Source organism: Muntiacus reevesi, chromosome 5 (genome assembly GCF_963930625.1).
Source record: "Muntiacus reevesi chromosome 5, mMunRee1.1, whole genome shotgun sequence".
In the NCBI taxonomy this organism is placed as follows: Eukaryota; Metazoa; Chordata; class Mammalia; order Artiodactyla; family Cervidae; genus Muntiacus; species Muntiacus reevesi.
Genome location: NC_089253.1, coordinates 112,103,822 through 112,120,319, shown reverse-complemented (window position 1 = coordinate 112,120,319; position 16,498 = coordinate 112,103,822). Strand labels below are relative to the sequence as shown.

The 16,498-nt window shown below is 38.3% G+C and overlaps 1 protein-coding gene across 6 annotated transcripts in view; it reads right to left on the bottom strand.

Moving 5' to 3' along the window:
• Positions 1 to 16,498, bottom strand: part of HMCN1 (hemicentin 1) — a 517,313-nt gene that overhangs the window by 265,613 nt on the left and 235,202 nt on the right. For all 6 annotated transcript variants that reach the window (XR_010663324.1, XR_010663323.1, XM_065936211.1 and 3 more), the window contains exons 12-14: positions 7,474 to 7,615; positions 5,868 to 5,995; positions 3,215 to 3,328 (exon numbers count right to left, since the gene is read on the bottom strand). Coding sequence is in view for 4 of the 6 variants with exons in the window: in XM_065936211.1 (XP_065792283.1) it covers positions 3,215 to 3,328; positions 5,868 to 5,995; positions 7,474 to 7,615 (384 nt within the window). In the remaining 2 variants the exon portion in view is untranslated. The remainder of the gene's footprint in view (positions 1 to 3,214; positions 3,329 to 5,867; positions 5,996 to 7,473; positions 7,616 to 16,498) is intronic.

Sequence of the window (16,498 nt, the reverse complement as noted above, 5' to 3'; positions counted from 1 at the left end):
ACCTTTTTGCTAGTATTTTTTTTTTAAGTATTTAAAGAACAGCAGTAATGAAACAAAATATAAATTGGAAAACACTGGTTATATCAAGTTTACATACTGATCATATTTTGATAATCTCTCTTGATTTCTACTGAACAATTAGCAATCAAAGTATTGCTATAAAGTCATAAAGAAATACAGAACTTTAACATGAAGATGATTGGGGGAGTAACTCTTTAGTTTTAATATTAGATAAGATTAGAAGAATATTTACACACATTATAGTATATAAACTTTGCTGACCTTCTAGGATTTAAAACAATCATTACCATTAAGGAGCATACTTTCTGCTTTAGTTTAAATTAGATTTTGGCATCTATGCCCATAAAGACTAATAGATAATTATCCATTACATAAGATCCTTTAAACTGTTGAAAGCTCTTTATTGGTTCTCACAATGTTTGTCTCAAGACTCTTTTTACACTCTTAAAAGTTATCAGGGCCTTTAATGAATTTTTGTGAATGTGGATTATATTTATTTGCACTTAGCATTTTAGAAAGGAAACTGAAAACTTTAAAAGCATATGCACTTATTTTCTAGTAACTCATGACATTTTAACACAAATCTATCTTATAAAAAATAATATTTCCCAGAACTAGAGAAACTTAGTGAGAAAAGTTGCATTGTTTCATATTTTTGCAAATCTCTAGACTATCTAGCTTAAAAGAAGACAGATGAGTGTTCTGTTTTGCTTCTGCATTCACTCTACTGGCTATCACACATTACATAGCTCCTAAAACTTCACGAATCATTCATAAGACAATGAGTGTGAAAAAGTGAAATAACAACTTAGTATCATCAGGAAAATAATTTTGATCTCATGGACCTGAAAAGAGTTGGTGGGAACCTCCAGGGATTCCCAACTATACTTTAATAACCACCAATCTAAAGAAACCCAATTTCTTTACTATTTTGCCAGAAATACTCTTCATAAAATATTTTAATAGTGTCCTTGATTCTCTCTTTGAAACCACCTCATTTCTAATATCTAAAATTTTGGTGGGCATTTGTATGTGTGAGATTCCTTTTCTTGAATGGTCTGAATGAAATACCACTTATTAAAGAATGGTGGCTGCCAAAGGCTGCAGGGCAGGGGAAATGGGAAGTCATTGTTGAACAGGTTTAAAGTTTCAGTCCCACAAGATGAATGAGTTCTAGAGATCTGCTGTATAGCAGTGCATAGAGTTAACAACGCTCTGCCATCTATTTAAACAACTGTTAACTTTATTCAATCAGAACTGCCTGGAAAGAAAAGGCATGATCAAAAGGTTATTCTTATGGGTAGGGAAAGAACTAGTCTTTCACCCTGTAGTTTCCCCAATGTAGGATTTTCCTAATTTTGCTGGTGTCTCATCCCAGCAGAGGTGGACAAGGAAAGTCCAGCTGCCCTCACCCCTTTCTTTTTTCAAGCCCGTTTGCAAGTAAAAGAGCTTGTCTCCTGACTTTTCTCTTTATGATTCAGACTCTGCCTAAGGAATAAATTGCCTGCCTGTGACTGGGAGACTCAGTGATCCTGGGGTTCAGGGCAGCTCTGCGTGTTGCTGTTGAACAAAATGTAGGTGCTCCATAATCATCTGTCACTGTTTAATGCCCACATGCGAGCTCTGCTGGTGCATAATTTGAACAGAGAAATGAGAGAGGATTTGCTTGGCCCATTAAACTCCAATGTCTCTGGTCGAGAAGAGAAACAAATGCATAGTTAATTCTAGAATCTTCCATGTGGTGGCTGCATGGTTTCCTAACTCCTCATTTAGATCCCAAGGTATCTTTGAGACCAAAATCGACATACAAAGTTATTCGGGAGAGTAGCCCCAACTTAAGAGCATAAAAGACTCTTTCTGTGACTCAGCTCTACACAGCAGAAAAATCAGCAGGTTCTATTAGTTTTTAAAACATTTTTATTTTTAATATAAACTACTGATTGACAATTTAAAAAAAGAACTTCCTCTATAACACATTTTTTCTGGACTTCTTTAAGATGCACGTTTGAAACTATTATCTGTTTCATTTGAAAGTTAAAGATTTAAGCATTTCAAATAAGGAAAATTCATTTTTGTTGACTGAAACAGAACTGAAATCTAATTAAGAAGCAAATTCACAAATGCTTTCTTATCAGGGAAAACACAAGACTTAAAAATCATTTAACAAGGCAAACTATGAAAAATGACATTATCTCCTTGTTTCCCTCCCTGCTTCTGATTTATATTATTGAAAGTATTTGCTTTCTGCATAAAGCTTCATGTTCTTTTTCACCTCATGTTCCCCAAGAGTTTGAACCCGAGGTGAATTCACAATTTTGTGATTATGACATCAACCTGTTGCTATGGGAATGTCTGTGATTTAACAAACAGAATCATAACAATGGCGCTTTGTACTATTTAGCATTTTTCATCTGAAGATTAAAGAGTATTTTGCAAACAGCATCTCAATAATCCTAGCAACCTCCCCTCTCAGGGTGTTTGTGGGGATTTTTCTTTCTCATAGACTGGAAAAACTGAGAGAAACAGGAGCGGGACATTCTGCAGAGATAGCCACTGTCAGCATCTGAGCCTGGATCAGGGCCCAAGGGCATTTTCACCAAGGACAAGCAGCACATTATTATTATTTTATTACAGAATCACAGAGGCAGAACCTTTACGTTACAAATAGGGGCAGATAATTTCTATACTTGACATAAACATCTACCACGCATGATAAAACTGACCACAAAATACATTTGTCTTTAAATCACAAATGTTACTCAATTGTAAGCTTAATATGAGTCTTTATTTGAGCACTTTATATAAAAGTATCCTGCAGAATCTAGGCAACTTCCTAATTGTGAGAGCCTAAGCAAAGTGAACCGAAATCAGAGAAGCTATTTTAAACATGAACTGAGTATTCCTGGACAATTTTCTACAGGAAACAATCCTAAACTAACAAAGAGAATGTTCAGCTGGATTAGCAGAGGAGAAGTTTTCCTGCTTTGATTTTCACGGTTCTATAATCCACACCAGATGTCAAATGCTGAAATTCAGAGTGCAGCATGTTGAACTGCTGTCTCTAGTGAAACCATAAACACATTTTATGGGGCTGCTAAGTCAGACACCAAAACAAATTTTTAACAAATTATTTTTATCTAAAAGAGAAAGCAATACTAAGTGAATCAGACATGAACATACTTAAGAAATGTACCTTTGAACCATTTAACTTGAGGTGAAGGAATACCAGAGGTTTTACATTCCATAACTGTTGTATCCCCCAGGGCAACCAAGAGCTCACTCTGAACTACAGTCAACTTCGGGGCTTCTGAAAATAACAAACACGCAAACAGTTAAAGTCTAGCACAATGCCACGTGCAACTTGTTTATGTTTACTAAATGAAGCAATTAAAAAAATAATCATTATTTATGTGCTTGTGGCTATCTCAGTTTTTAGAAATAGAAGTAAACTCTTCTAATGTATATGCACAATGATGTGTGTGATGAAAAGATCATCTATAAAAACCAAAAGAATATCAAATGAAAATAAGTCTGCTAAAACAGAGTCCAAAAGTTTAGGATATTATTTGATGCACATTTTCTCTGAGATACACATTTTGAAATGTGCACAACTGACATATATTTCAATTAATTGATGCACATTTTCTATGTGACTTTAAGGATATTCAGGTCTATCTACAGAGATAGTTGCTCTCTAAGGTTAAACTTTTTTTGGGTTCCTCCCTGTAGCTCAGATAGTAAAATACCTGCCTGCAATGCAGGAGACCTAGGTTCAATCCCTGGGTCAGGAAGGTCCCCTGGAAAAGGAAATGGCAACCCACTCCAGTATTCTTGCCTAGAGAATTCCATGGACAGAAGAGTTTGGAGAGCTACAGTCTATGGGATCAAAGACAGCAGGACATGACTGAGTGACTAACACTTACTTAAGGCTAAACTTCACACCTATCAAAGGCAGTCTCCCACTTTTGACTCTATTTCTCCCTTTGATGTTAAATACATTCTCTAAGTTTCTTTCCTTAGCTCTGTTTGATTCACCCCTTTGCCTAATGCTTCAGTTTATGCACCCATTCTTTTAAATGAACTGAACATTTTAGGTCTTTCCAACTTCAGCTGAGGTAGTTTTAAACAAAGTCAAGAGTTAACTTCTCAAAGATCATGTTACTACCTGGTTAGAAAACTTCAGTGATTGCATTTCATAATTTCCTAGTCTGGCTTTCAAAAATCACATTGGTGCATGGCTTTTTCTTGAATTTCACCCCCTTCACACTTCCTGACTTGCCACAGGTATGGAGCTACAATTGTTTCAAAACGTGCCCTATTCTCTCCCATTTTCCTACTTTTGCTAAAGTTGTTTCCTGCCTGATGCCCTTTGTCACAACTCTTTAAATCCCACTCATTCTTCCAGACTGAGCTTAAATCCTGTCTCCTTTGAGAAATGCTTGCAAATTCCCCATCTGGAATTATTAATCTTCCTTCTGCCAGCCTTCCACATTAGTGCTTATGTGTCTTCCTTATTATATTTCTTTATGTATATCTTTCATTATTCACACTCTTGAAAAGTAAGGGCCTCATAATGTACTTTTTAAAAAGAAAGTTTTACATTCCACAATCTCTAGCATAGCATTTTACATACTTTACATACTTAATAAGTTAAATAAATGGGTGGAATAAATAAATCAATAAATAGATAAATAAATAGGTAGAATATTTTGGTTTCTTTGTGAATGAACCAAAATTCATTTCTGCAATGCAAATCCCATTCCCAACTGTCTGGTCTCTCTCCACATAGGTGTTCTGTGATTGATTTTCATTGTCATCTCTAAATTTAAGCCCATTTTCCCTTCAAAAACTTATTTACCACGTGCCTTTCTAATTTCTATAAATTAGACCACTCTTCCCAGGCTTTTAGGTTGAGTGTTTCTGACATTTTTGTTACCTCCCTCCCTCATCTATACATACCATCTATAATTCTCAGTCTTTATTATGACTCTTTTGTACTCCTTCCCCTCCACTATCAAGTTCACTACCTTACTATGAATTATGGTAAATAAAAATGAGAGAAAGAGTAAATTGCTAGTCACTAATTATTTACAATTTACAAACTGAGACTGAGTATGTAATGCCCATGTCCTTTCTTTAAGAAATGTCAAACTTAAAGAAATATTCTATTATATATTACCTATTATTAGAATATATGATTATGTATTATAATAGATTATATTATACATGATAGAATGTATTATAGCCTATTATATTATGTGATATTATAGAATAGTTGTCATATTATTTATTATAAGAAAAATAAAATATTTATCTTCAATAAATATTTGAGTTTAGAGGGGAAGAACTGAATATGAAAAGCAAAAATAATATCTAGGTAAGTGACAGAAATGTTATAAATATTTAATTATAATATAAATGTTATAAACAATTTCATATATATGCATTTATGTATGAATATATAAATTCAAACATATATGGACATAAGTGGACAATGTAAAACAAAAGTTGAGGTAAACTACGAAAAATATGGAATCTGTTGATTTGTAAGTAAAATATTACAAAGAACAGATCAACCACAGAAGGACAGAACTCTATGGACAATCAGGAACTCTTCTATAATTTGGAATCTTCCTTGATTTCTGTTGACTAATGAAGCAATTCATTCCCTGAACTTTTAACTTAAATTAGTTAAAATATTTGCTTTAATCAGTGTGTGAGACAAATAAAAAATTATACAACTGGATATGACTCATTCCTAATATTAATTTTTAAAAAAGCACTCTTTCATTGCTTGATACGATATTCATCCTATTTGAACTGGCTTTTAAACTGATTATACTTGCCAATGTATCTGAGGGTAGAAGTCTGTTTATCCATTCCAGCTGAATTACTTGCCAGGCAACCATAGATCCCTGCATCTTTGGGAACTGCATTTTTGATAAGTAAGTTACCTTCTGAGGTCATTCTATACCTAAAGACAAAAAGAAAATAAAATTGAAAATAATAATCAGGATCAAGGAACTATAGCAACTTCCTTCAAATATCTTCAAATACTTTAGAGTTATGCTTTTGGTGCTGATCGCAAAAATGATTAATAGCAACAGTATGTAAGAAGAAACATTGTAATAATAACAATATATTCGTGTGTGTTAAGTTGGGTCAGTCGTGTCTGACTCTTTGCGACCCCATGGACTGTAGCCCGGTCAGGCTCCTCTCTCCATGGGATTCTCCAGGCAAGAATACTGGAGTGGACTGCCATTTCCTTCTCCAGAATAATAACAATAGGTTCCACATATCTAATACTTGCCATGTGCCAAGGCTGATCTAGCAGCTTTACATTTATTCATGTTTTAAATGTTCCTAACAATTCAATGAATTAGATACTACTATTCTGTCTGTTATACAAATGAGCAAAGAGGTTATACAACTTGTCCCAAGTCAGCATCAGTAAAGGCGAGAAGTGAAGTTTGCACCCAGGCAATCTTGCTCTGTATGAACTTCTAAGCTAAACAGTTGCTCAAAATGAAAGCCTGAGAGATGCAATGCCTCACGTCTCAAATGAGTCCCTGAAGAGACCAGGAATAGAATCTGGCTCACAGCTAAGCTCGTCTCCTCATGCCAAACCCAGAGTAATGGGAGCCTGATGGCTGGAAACTTCACTGTTTATGTCCCACGTGTTCAATACTTTCTTTGAGCATGAGAGGTTTCATTTTCTTTTCAAAGCATACAGCAGAATAACATACTACAATGAGAAATGCAGTATGAATGGCAACGGTGAACATGAGTTATGAAGAAAGTCTGCACACACTTTAATTACAGCTACTGTCCCATCCTTTGCTTCTGCCTCTCTCTTCTGTCAAATCCCAGGACCAAGCCTTTAGTGCATGGGTTAAATGCACATCAATTTACCCACAGAAAGTTTATTACCCCCATGTCAATTACTCATGGACTTCCCAGATGGTGCTAGTGGTAAAGAACATGCCTGCCAATACAGGAATCATAAGAGATGTCGGTTCAATTCCTGGGTCAGGCAGATCCCCTGGAGGAAGGGCATGGCAAACCACTCCAGTATTCCTGCCTAAAGAATCCCATGGGCAGAGGATCCTGGCAGGCTACAATCCATAGGGTCACAGAGAGTCAGACACAACTGAAGTGACTTAGCACACAATTATTCATGGTAAATCAACTGTCACGGTGTTCTGTTTACAAAGCAAACTGAGGAAATACTCAGTTCCAGCTGTTGAATTCAACACTCAAGAACCTCAAACTCTAAACATTCATCATTTATTATTGTATAGACATTTCCTGGCCTATTGAGAAAATCTGAAGCTGTGGATTTGGGTCAAACCTCCCTTTAACCCCAGAGATTTGGTCAGATTAGTTCTGACCAGAAATTTCATCAACTCCTCTTACTCAGTAAAAACAAAGAACATGATACAAACCCAGTACCTGTGTGAACCCATGATAAACATATCATTCAAGGTCCAGGTGATCTTTGGTTTGGGATAACCTGTCGCAGAACACATGATGGAGACCTCAGATCCACCTGTGAAGGACTGATTCTTGGGCATCACAGTGACTTTGGGTGATTCTGCAGATAAAAAGAAAACATAGAGGGTGAAATGCCAATGATGTCAGGAGCTTCCTCTATTAGCAAATTTGCAGAATTATCACTACCACACTTTTCTTCTGTAAATATCTATTTATTCTGCAATTCCAAGAGCTTGTTTATAAACAGTAACAAAAGAGCTGCAGTTACTCAGCAGACATGCTCCCCAAGGCGGGCAAGGAATGCAGAACCTGCTTTCCAGCTTTCAGCAGCCCAAGTTGTATGAGACCAGGGTCTGCTCTCCTCACTTCCCCAGAGCCCCTCCTCTCCATGAAAGACTGATGCAGGCTGGGGCTGGGACCACAAAGCTTGACTCTGTACCCCATAGACCTGGGGAGGACTGCAGAGGGCCTCATCTCCGGTCATTTATCCCAGGGTCATGTAGGTCAGCCCAGCCCTGTCAGCCCACTGAACTGCAGGCCTGGTCCTACTCCCAGATCTAGGAGGCATGAGGGTGGGCAAGGCCTTGCCTTCAGAGCTTGGCAAGGACCTGGCACACTCTCCTTTGAGGGCACATCAGGACTTTGGATCTGAGGTCAATGACAGGAAGAGGCCTCCACTTTCCTGCCCCCTGAATGCAAGGAGGAGAGCAGCAGGATTATGACAGTGATATGAGGTCCCGGGTGGCGGGGTGGGGGGGGGGGGGGGGGAGGATTCCTCTGTTCATTCTCTAGCCAGGTGGTCCTCATGGCCTGGCGATAGGTATCCATGACCTTGGCAACATCAGCCTCAGGGAGGTTGCCGGTAGGGGTGGCGTTCAGCACCTCCACCTTAATGGTTCCCGAGGCCAAGAGTTTGCTCTTGCGGTTGTAGGAGAAGGTGGGGTCCAACACGGAGGGAAGGGGCAAACGGACTTAGATCACCAGGTAGACGTCCCCTTTCTCGAAAGGCAGCAGGTCCCATTGTCATCCCGAGTACAGGTGGAGCAGCACCCCACTTTGAGGTTCTCCCTAACCGCGCACTGGACCACACGGGCCATCAGGTCCTGGAGCACTGCCGGATGATGACAGAAGCAATGTTCACATACTGAGGGATGGCAAAGTCATTCTGGCTCATACATGATCTGGCTTGAACTCTATGCTAGTGAGAACAGCCTGTCGATGGATTATCAAACACGCATTGCACATCTGCTTTAACCATTAAAGAATGTATTTAGAAAATCAAAATGGAGTAACTGTGGTTCAAGCATTCAAAACGGAGACAGGTGGCCACTGTGGATGTGGTTTCAGACAAGCTCCTGCATCACCAAGAACCTGAATCTTCTGGACTGCATCAGACTCAAGGACACCAACAGCTGTTCTCAAAACAGCTACTAGCGGTTGCCAGCTGCACCCTTATGGTCTCAAGGTCCCCCCTTGTAACTATGCAACCATCTCACTCCCCAAACAATCCTTGCTTAACAAACATCCTTACTTCTTGCCAGTTCCAATCCTAATTTTGACAAACAACTTATGCAACACTGTGGTTTTTGCCTATATAAGCCTCCCTCATTTTGTAGTCAGGCAGAACACAATTCAAGTGTTTCTTGAGTCTGTGTCTCCAAGGAGACGGTCCTCAGTTTGACTTGAATAAAACTCTCTTCTTTTCCTATTATAGACTGTTTACTGATTATCTGCATCAGCAATGAAGATGCCCCAAAGTACATGGTCAGGCCCATGTGCCCTGTGAAGAGCAGCTCCTGCTTGGCAATACTTGGGACGGTCTCCTTGAGACCCACTGTGCCCAGGATGCTCTAGTGGTTAGAAATAATGACACAGAAGTGGTCTGCTTCCAGCTTCTGGTGGCCCTTTATCTCAAAGTGAATGGGAATATATACTTGAATATATATATATATTTATATACACTTGAATATATATATACACATATATATATATATATACACTTGAGTAAATATATCATATACACTTGAATACACACACACACACACAGAGACTTGAATATGCATACTTGAAGGACTGGATGAATCACCTGATAATGCTCACATTCTCTACCACCTGACCATGCTGACCCAGCAGGCAGGCAGGCGACCACGGCCACAGTGATGACCGTGAAGCAGAGCAGGCAGTATAAAGGTGATCCTGGCTTAGAACTCGGCCCATGCAGCTCAGCTGCACAAGCAGCAACAGCAGTAGCAGCTGTAGCAGTGTGCAGTCAGCCACGGCAAGAGCTCCATGGCCAAGGCGGAACTGGGACCACACATGTATGGTGGTACCCCTGAAGCCTCGACGACACTGACCTTAGGCTTCCGCTCTGGACTCTGGCTGGAAAGGAGCTCTTAGGGTACTCTCCTTCAGGGATCTGGCCCCATCAGTGCAGGAGAAACACCAAAAGCAGTGAAAGCATGACAGGTAAATTGATTTTGAGAGTAAAATGAATCTGATCCAAATATTTCAGTGTCTCCACTGGTTACCATGGGGCCCCGTGCTACTCTGCTCCAACTAGCTGACCACTGACTTCCACCTATTTGTCTGGAACTTCAATATAAACCTGTTTTCAGGTAAGGTCTCCAGACAAAGCCTTTTGCCTCATTCTAAAGGAGATCAGTCCTGGGTGTTCATTGGAAGGACTGATGTTGAAGCTGAAACTCCAATACTTGGGCCACCTGATGTGAAGAGTTGACTCATTGGAAAAGATCCTGATGCTGGGAGGGATTGGGGGCAGGAGGAGAAGGGGACGACAGAGGATGAGATGGCTGGATGGTACCACCAACTCAATGGACATGGGTTTGGGTAAACTCCGGGAGTTTGTGATGGACAGGGAGGCCTGGTGGCTGCGATTCATGGGGTCGCAAGGAGTCAGACCTGACTGAGTGACAAAACTGAACTGAACTGATTTGATATAGTGAACACAGGTTGAGAACCAAACTTGTCCTAACAGCAGCCTGCTTTGTTTGAATTGTTCTTTCCCTTTTTAATAAACTTTTTATAAATTTTGCTGAGGTTGAGGCCATGTCTTTCATATTATTCCACATTCCAGTATAGTCCACAATATTTAACATCCCTTTCACATTGTCCAGTGACTTGTAAATAACAGAGACCTAAAACCATCGAGGAAACACAGGTCATTCCTAAACTGTAACTTGGTTCTGGAAATTGTAATGCCTGCCAACCTCTCAAGATCCTGCTATATTGATCATCTGCCTCATGCCCATGAATTCACAACAGCTCAACTTAACAGAAAATATCCATTATTCAAAGTGCATATTATATTCTATAAGTGCATTATACTTCTGTGGCAGAAGTATACATGCATTATACAGTATAAATGCATTATACTTCTGTGGCAGAAAAAAAAAACCTTTAAAAATGAAATGTTAAATCAGAAATTTATTATCTAAAAGGATACAAGAATTCTCTGGGGTAACTACGATGCTGTTAAGGCTGGTCTAATCAATTACATGTTTTACATCTATACTACTTCAGAGTAAGAATTAATCATCAACAAAGGTATCATCATAGAAATATCTAATGACTGCCTTACTCTTCAAAGCCTGCTTATTTTTTTAAATTTTATTGAAGTATAATTGACTTACAATATTATATTAATTTCAGGTGTATAACATAATTATTTTTATAGTTAGGCACCACACAAAATTGTTATATTACTAACTAAATTCCCTGTGCTGTACATTATATCCCCATGACTTATTTATTTTATAATTAGTAGTTTAAATAATTTATTTTGTGTAAATATGCCCCACTCAAAAAGATAAAAAATAAATTCATTTGCACATTGTCTGAAATAGATGTCATGGGTATTAGCAAAAATAAATTAATTCAATAATATGCTTTATTGCACAATTATTATATTCCAGGCTCTGTGCTAACTTACAGGGATACACTGATGAGCCAAACAGATAGGGTGTCAGTTTTACATTTAACCAGGTTTTCACTACAAATGAATTTGAAGAATTCAGTTAATCGCTTAGATCTGGATATATTTGTGGTGTATCTTCATAATAAGTTAGTCTGCAAATTGTGGTTTGGCTTCACCAAGACACGCTAGCCTAAGGAATTCCTATGCATTTGAAAGAGATACAAGCGGTGCCACTGGGCAGCTACACCACAGAACAAACCTAATTAGTGCCTAATTGCTAGCGGCTTCTAATCACTCACTCCCCTTTTTTTTCCTGTTTATATTGTGTTTTTCAAATAATTTTGTCTTTGAAGTTAATGTTTAAGGGTTTTTCCAGCCAGCAGACTTGGTTGATAGCTAATACTATCCTATGGTTTCCTCTTAGTAAACAGAGGGCTAGAGAAATGTGTGAGGTCAAGGGCAGACTAGCCACAGCCAGTAAGTCCAAACTGTGATTCCATCTGGAGTCCATCAATTCTGAAATGCCGGAGGACTACACATGTTGTAGGAGAGCTGTGGACAATCTTCAGGGGAAGAAGTGGAAAAAAACGAACACTTGTTTCTCTTTGGAATTTTTTGAATACCCACATTTACTCCCACCTTCCCAAAATAAAAGGTTTCTCATATCTACCTCATTTTGATATAGGATTGCTGCAAAGATTCAGCAGCTCCTGGGATTTCTGGCTAAACACGATGCCTTCCAGTGGCCTCTGCCAGAACTGGCTTGGCATCCGTCCCAGCAAGAGTCCCACTGGTAGGCTCTGTAGTTCAGATATCAAAGTGAAAATAAATGTCAGTTACCCAAACCAGGATGTAGTGAGCTAAGAGGTCATTTCTCCAATAAAGCCTGGATATAGGGTGGTGTTCAGGGTCATGAAGTAAGTCTGTGTGCAACATACATATGGAATGACATCATCCCACAGAAGGTGAGAAATTTACCACTGCCCTGGAAAGAATATTTCTGCTGACAATAGGAAAATCAGAAAGAATATGAACAAACATAGGCACGCATAACTGCATTTTGACCAAATAACTGTTGAATAAAAATGATCAGAATGATTCAGCTTTTACTTGATCGGGTTAAATAAGGATGTACTCTATATCCAGGTTTTATTGGATAATAGCTCTCTACATCTTGGTTTGGGAAATTGACATTTATTTTCACGTTGATATCTGAACTACAGATTCAGATATTCAGATACCAGTGGGATTCCTGCTAGGAGATTGGCATCTCTCACCATAATTATTTCAACTGTCAGATTTTTTTTTTTTTTAATTCCTAGGGGAAAAAAACTCATCTTGTTTTAATAAGATAGCTCTCATGAAGTAAGAAGAAGTTCAATTTCATCAAAGTCAAGAGTCTACTTTTAGGCTTTGAGGAGAAGTAATCCATTCTTAGTTGGTTTTCAACCTCATTTCAATACCACAGTCATCGCCATTATCATCACCACCATCGTCCTAAATAACAACTTACTGCTCATCAGCCAAAGTGATGGGAACGTGGCACTCTGTTAGGTAACAAGGCATTAACTCATTCTTTATATTTTAACCACAAGAGAAATATGTAAGTTTTCATAATTCCCCACCCATGATTTTAAAATGTTAAATGTAGATTAGGATACTAGGAATGAAAAATACCACTCTAAGACTTAGGTGTCTTAACATACTATTACTGCTCAAGTTGGCAAAATGCATCTTATATAAGAGCATGAAAACAGCCACGGCTCTGACTACAAAGACCAAGGAAGATAAAATCTCAACAAACTCTTAAAGATCTTCAACATCATCTTAATACACAGGAGGCAAATTTCTTGTTATTGGTAATTGGGCCTGATTTGTTGATGTTATGCCTCTGATAGGAAATTATCAAAGACAACACTTAAAGCCTTTCTCTTCAAGGTGGTTTAATCAGACATTGGTAATGATTTGAATAACTTAAACAATAATTTAACATATTTTTCACCACTGGTATATTTAGAGTACTTAGGAAAACCTGCTTTCATCCTTTCATAAAACAAATATTTACTGAGTACCTATTATGTTTCTGACACCTGGTGACCTCAAAGATCTCACAGAATATTGTACACAAAAGTGTATTATATACAATTAGGGACTAAATCTCTTTCTAGTAGTCAGTTCACTGAAATAGGAAGGAGGGCAGAAGTTACTGAGTACCTATGTGCCAAGTATCTAACTCCAGACCCAGCATTTGTTTTCCTCAATAACCCTGTGGAGTGTTATTGTCACTTTACAGGTTAAGAAAAAAAATAACAAAATGGTTAAATAATCCATGGTGTCAAAGTCGAAACATGGTGTCTAGTCAAAGCTATGGTCTTTCCAGTAGTCATGTATGGATGTGAGAGTTGGACTATAAAGAAAGCTGAGCACTGAAGAATTAATGCTTTTGAACTGTGGTATTGGTGAAGACTCTTCAAAGTCCCTTGGAGTGCAAGGAGATCAAACCAGTCCATCCTGAAGGAAATCAGTCCTGAATATTCATGGGGAAGGACTGATCCTGAAGTTGAAACTCCAATACTTAGGCCACTTGATGCAAAGAACTGACTCATTGGAAAAGACCCTGATGCTGGGAGAGATTGAAGGCAGGAGGAGAAGGGGACGACAGAGGATGAGATGGTTGGATGGCATCACGGACTCAGTGGACATGAGTTTGAGCAAGCTCTGGTAGTTGGTGAGGACAGGGAAGCAGTTGATGGGGTCTCAAAGAGTCAGACACAACTGAGTGAATGAAATAAACTGAACTGAATCCACAGCATCCAATTAACGGAGATAATAAAGGTATCTTAACTCATAGGGCTACTGTGGAATTAATATATTGAACACATGAAAAGTGAAAGTGTTAGTTGCTCAGTCAAGTCCAACTCTTTGCAACCCCATGGACTGAAGCCCGCCAGACTCCTCTGTCCATGGAATTCTTCAGGCAAGAAAACTGATGTGGGTAGCCATTCTCTTCTCCAGGGGATCTTCCCAACCTAGGAATCGAACCCAGATCTTCTGCATTGCAGGCAGATTCTTTACAATCTGAGCCACAGGGGAAGTCCGTTGAACACATAAAACACTTAAAAAATTCCTGACACATAATAGATTCTCTGTAATTTTTGCTATTATTTATATTCCATTATATGGCAGTGTATGACAAAGATGATAGAATAAGTACCACAGTATTTAAAATATGTATGTACAAATGTATTATCCAGACATTTACACATGAAACTTGATCACAATTCTTAGGTTTGCATATAGTATTCAGTTACACATCCCAGTAATAGATAATACTTATCATATGTTACTTGATTCCTCTGAAATTTGAGATGCTTCCAGATATTCAAAATATATTAGAAATTTCAATAAAAATAGACAAATTTAGTTTTACTGATGAAAAAAGACTAATACCTATGCCACCTGGCACATGCTAAAAAGAGCTGTGATGATGTAATGAGCATATGGTTCTGATAATATCAATTTCAATCTTAGTGAAGTAATTCTGGTCATTAGGGACTTACTTCATCAATCAGCTTGAGAAATATTTCCTTTTTTATTGCAAAATTCTCTCCAGTGACATGGTCTAATTAGTGACAGATATTTGCCCTTTCTTGACACCACAGAAGACAAATACTTCTCGTGTTTATACAGACAGAGGAGGAGGAAAGGAGGCTTTGTCTGGCCCTCTGAGCTCCATGTGGCAGCACGTGATTGTGGAGGAAATATCAGCTCTACAATGTCTGTGTAAAAATTTCACCAGGATGCCTGTGTTCAGCTTCAACAATCTTCCTCACAAAGGAGCAATCAATGGAGCCAACAGAAGATTTTTTTCTCTTTCCAGATAAACAGGAAGAGCATCTGTTTTTGTTTTACATTTTAGGCCACGGTGTGCAGTATGCGGGATCTTATTTCCCCAACCAGGGATCGATCCCACATCTCTTGCATTGGAAGTGTGGAGTCTTAACCACTGGACGACCAGGGCAGTCCCTAGTCTGTTTTAAACAAAATCTAAAACCCATTACAAATAAATAAATACCACTCCACTTTTTCTAATTTTTATTCCCAACCCTGACGAGTAAAAAGCATTTGGAAATTTACTGAAGTGATCAACTGTTTTAGCTTATCATAAAATTTTGCAAAATTCACAAGATAGAATTCTTAAATTAGGGTGAACTAGATTAAGCAATACCTTAATGATAACATCTCTATAAATTTTTTCACCAGATCATTATCAGATTTTGTTAGAAAATATGGTTTTATAAGCAGTCACATGCTAGCATGTACTGTAACAGGCAAAGTACCTATATAATTAAATCTAAAATTGGTGATGTGATTCAAATAATCCATTGAAGTTAATATGGAAACATGAAAGATAAACTTGGTGAACTCAATCTTCCTAAGAGTCTGCTATTGTTATTCTGAAGTCCATTCAGCAATTAAGGAGTATACATCTATTGGGTACACTTGTGTTTTTCTCTCTGTATAAGGCATTATGATTTTTTTTAAAGGGCAGTAAGTATTTCATAGTGCATATAATATGATTGGGGAAAACAAATAAAATTTCACGATACTTGAAATTTATCATGACTAAGTGTAGAATTGCACAGCAAAAAAGTATATAAAAGTTCTACAGAATGCCAGTTAAAAAGAGATTAACAATACTCAGAAAGGAGGGCTTAGCATTTCATTGTAAGTAGGATATAGGTGAACTCCAGGAGGTGGTAAGGGACAGGGAAGCCTGGCATGCTGCAGTCCACGGGGTCGCGAAGAGTCAGATATGACTTGGCGACTGAACAACAATAAGAGCAACAGGATATAGGTAGGGAGCATTAAAGTCAAACAGCTCTGGGAGCTAAGTCATAGAACTAGAAGGAAAACGATGCAATTTGGAGGCAGTCAGGACATGCCTGTGACTCACGCATGAGAAGTGGAATTGAGGGAAAGAAATCACATAGCGGTGGAAAGTAACTGGGCAGGGGCTAGAGTTGAGTGTGTGTGTGTGTCTGTGTG